Genomic DNA, 2,862 nt, shown 5'->3' with positions numbered 1-2,862 from the left:
TATACCTTTGCTACCCAGGAACAGGCGATAGCTTCTAAATAGTTGAAAGGATTGCCCTAATGGTCATACCAAAGGCACGCCAAAATCAGAATGCAACTACACCTTTAAAAATAATGAATACTAGCGGAACAATCCTATAAAAACAGAGAGAATGATAAAGAAAAGAAAATGCGGTAGTTACTGATAGAAAAAGCATACAAAAATGCAGCAGTAAAAAAAATTTTAATAGTCTTTACTTACTTGCTTCCGTGTGGTATAAATGAATGAGAAAAAAGAAAACTGCCGGTAAATGGTAAAATTCCATGTCACAAGGTATTTCGAGTCTTGTTTCCTGAATAATTCTTCTTTTTGCTTGTTTCATTTCATCATTTAACTACAGTTATTTTTTAATATTTGTTGTTAATTTTTCACTAATGAATCAACGACACAACAACATGAACAACAATTAAGAAAGAATTTATGGAAATATTCTTATATTGTTGTGTCTTCCACTGAGAAGTTCTTGTGAAAGAAAAGGTTCGCTTGCTTTCCTTTATTTGTTTTTTTTTTATATATATATATATATATATAATTTTATACTTTTTTCGTACTCCAACTTCTATGCGAAGAGGTGTGCGTGTGTGTATTTATGTGCGTAATGTGTACTCATGTGTGTGCGTGTGTGTATCTGCAGATGCGTATGTATGCGCCGTGTGATGTGCGTGCGTATGTGTATCTACGTATATGCGTACGTCTACACTTTGCGTATATACGCGCACGTATATATGCGTGCGTATGTATGTCTGTGTGTATATGTATCTGAACAATTGAGTAAATGTGCGCACGTGTCTATGTATATGTATGAGAGCATAAATGCGTACTTATGACTGTGTATGGTCATGCGCACTCGCGAGTGTATGTCTATGTATGAGTATATATAAACATGTATGTGCATCTGCGTATGTGTGTGAATGACTTCCGTTTCTTTTATTATTATTATTATTATTATTACTTCGTTTTTTTTTGTATTTTTCTGAAACTTTTTTAATTATTTTTTTCTGTTTCTGTTGATAGCGATAACTTTCGCAACAGTAGTAGTAGTAGTAGTAGTAGTAGTAGTAGTAGTAGTAGTAGTAGTAGTAGTAGTAGTAGTAGTAGTAGTAGTAGTAGTGGTGGTGGTGGTGGTGGTGGTGGTGGTGATGGTGTTTACAACTTTCTCTACGCGTCACGTGGGAAATGTTTGCGAGGTTAAGTGTGGATGGTTTTATTATCAGAATATGACACACGTTCTTTTTTACTTTGCCATTAACTACTATTACTACTACTGCTGATACTACTACTGCTACTACTACTACTACTACTACTACTACTACCGCCACCGCCACCACCACCGCCATCACCACCACCAAAACCACAACTACTATGAGGCGGTATCCTTATAGCTAATGAGGTATATCCGAGGGTGGTTGGTTGCTGCTCGTTGAAAACTTACCACAACTATCATCAACAACAACAACACCACCACCGTCACTACTGCTACTACTACTACCACCACTACTACTACTACTACTACTACTATTACCATGCGAGTTTTCGTTGTTCTGTCAATGCAAACGCTTCAAACACGTTTCGTCGTTTACACCGGCATATACAGACCTAGAGAATTGTAGTAGTAGTAGTAGTAGTAGTAGTAGTAGTAGTAGTAGTAGTAGTAGTAGTGGTGGTGATGGTGGTGGTGGTAGTAGTGGTAGTAGTAGTAGTTTTAGTAGTAGTAGTAAACCAAAGAGAAAGTAGAGATAGTGTGAGTAATGCGCTTATGAAGGAAGAATATTACACGTGCATGAGAGTTGTCAGTAAGGAACCAATCAAATTTAAGGTCGTTCACTTCGCATCTAAAACACACCCAAATCTACGACGGAACCTTAACGCAGTCACTTACAATGCTAGAAAAAGCAGCCAATCTCCTTCAAATCACACCCTACCGACTTTATACTTTATAAAAAGAAAGAAATACTGCCCGATTTAGTCCTGGATATACAGGATGCAAGCACGGTTATGTGGTTAAGAGAGCTATCCAACAGCCACATCGTATTTGAGTTCGATCCCACAGAACGGCAACTTAGGGAAGAGCGTTGTACCATAGTTTCAAACAGGCCCCTTTCATGTGACTGGGATTTGGTAGAGGGAGAAGTGCATAAGCCAGTCATGTGAGTGTATGTGCAAGTCTATGTGTGTGTGTGTGTGTGTCTGCTTGCATATGTGTTTTTCTCCTCGTCTCCGTATTCTTTCTGTTGAAGAGCGTAGCTCAAAACGTTAAAGACTTTCTGTATTCCCGAGCGTTAAACTAATACATCCTTTTGTTGTTTACACCACCTGTCCTCGTCTGTTGTTGTTTTTTCGCACATTCTCCCATATATGAATGCGTATGTGTTTGTTTGTATGTGTGTGTGTCTGTGTGCGTGTGTCTGTGTGCGTGTATCTGGCTGCGTCTGTGTGTATATGAATGCGTGGGTGTTTGTGTGTATGTGTGTGACTGTGGGCGTGTGTCTGCTTGCGTATGTATGTGTGCGTGTATATATGTGTGTATGTATGTATGTATGTATACGCACAAACGAAAACTAGCAGGTTAAAACTTTGAAGTCACTGTCTCCCCTCTTGTAAGAGTTTAATTCACATGTATTCTGGTAAAAAGTAGAGTAAGGATCTATTTTAAAACGGGGGCGCCAGTATTTTCTTAACGAAACACTAACGAAACACTTTGAAACTTGGGACACTGGTAGAATGTGTCATATAAAACATCTTTTACTCTTAGTCTTCTTAACAAAAAAAAGGAATTCGCAAGTTATTCCATGTTAAAGTTGTCGTATTTCTGTAATTTCAACC

The 2,862-nt window shown here is 38.1% G+C and overlaps 1 protein-coding gene across 1 annotated transcript in view; it reads right to left on the bottom strand.

Moving 5' to 3' along the window:
- LOC106868471 (cell death abnormality protein 1) overlaps positions 1-838 on the bottom strand; it is a gene marked incomplete at its 3' end in the record, with an annotated part of 329,389 nt that extends 328,551 nt beyond the window's left edge. Inside the window, exon 1 of the mRNA XM_052966721.1 lies at positions 241-838. Coding sequence (XP_052822681.1) covers positions 241-361 — 121 coding nt within the window. The remainder of the gene's footprint in view (positions 1-240) is intronic.
- Positions 839-2,862: the final 2,024 nt, after the last annotated feature.

This window comes from Octopus bimaculoides, chromosome 3 (assembly GCF_001194135.2).
Source record: "Octopus bimaculoides isolate UCB-OBI-ISO-001 chromosome 3, ASM119413v2, whole genome shotgun sequence".
Classification (NCBI taxonomy): domain Eukaryota; kingdom Metazoa; phylum Mollusca; class Cephalopoda; order Octopoda; family Octopodidae; genus Octopus; species Octopus bimaculoides.
The sequence above is the reverse complement of the archived record's forward strand: the minus strand, read 5'-3'. Positions and strand labels throughout refer to the sequence as shown.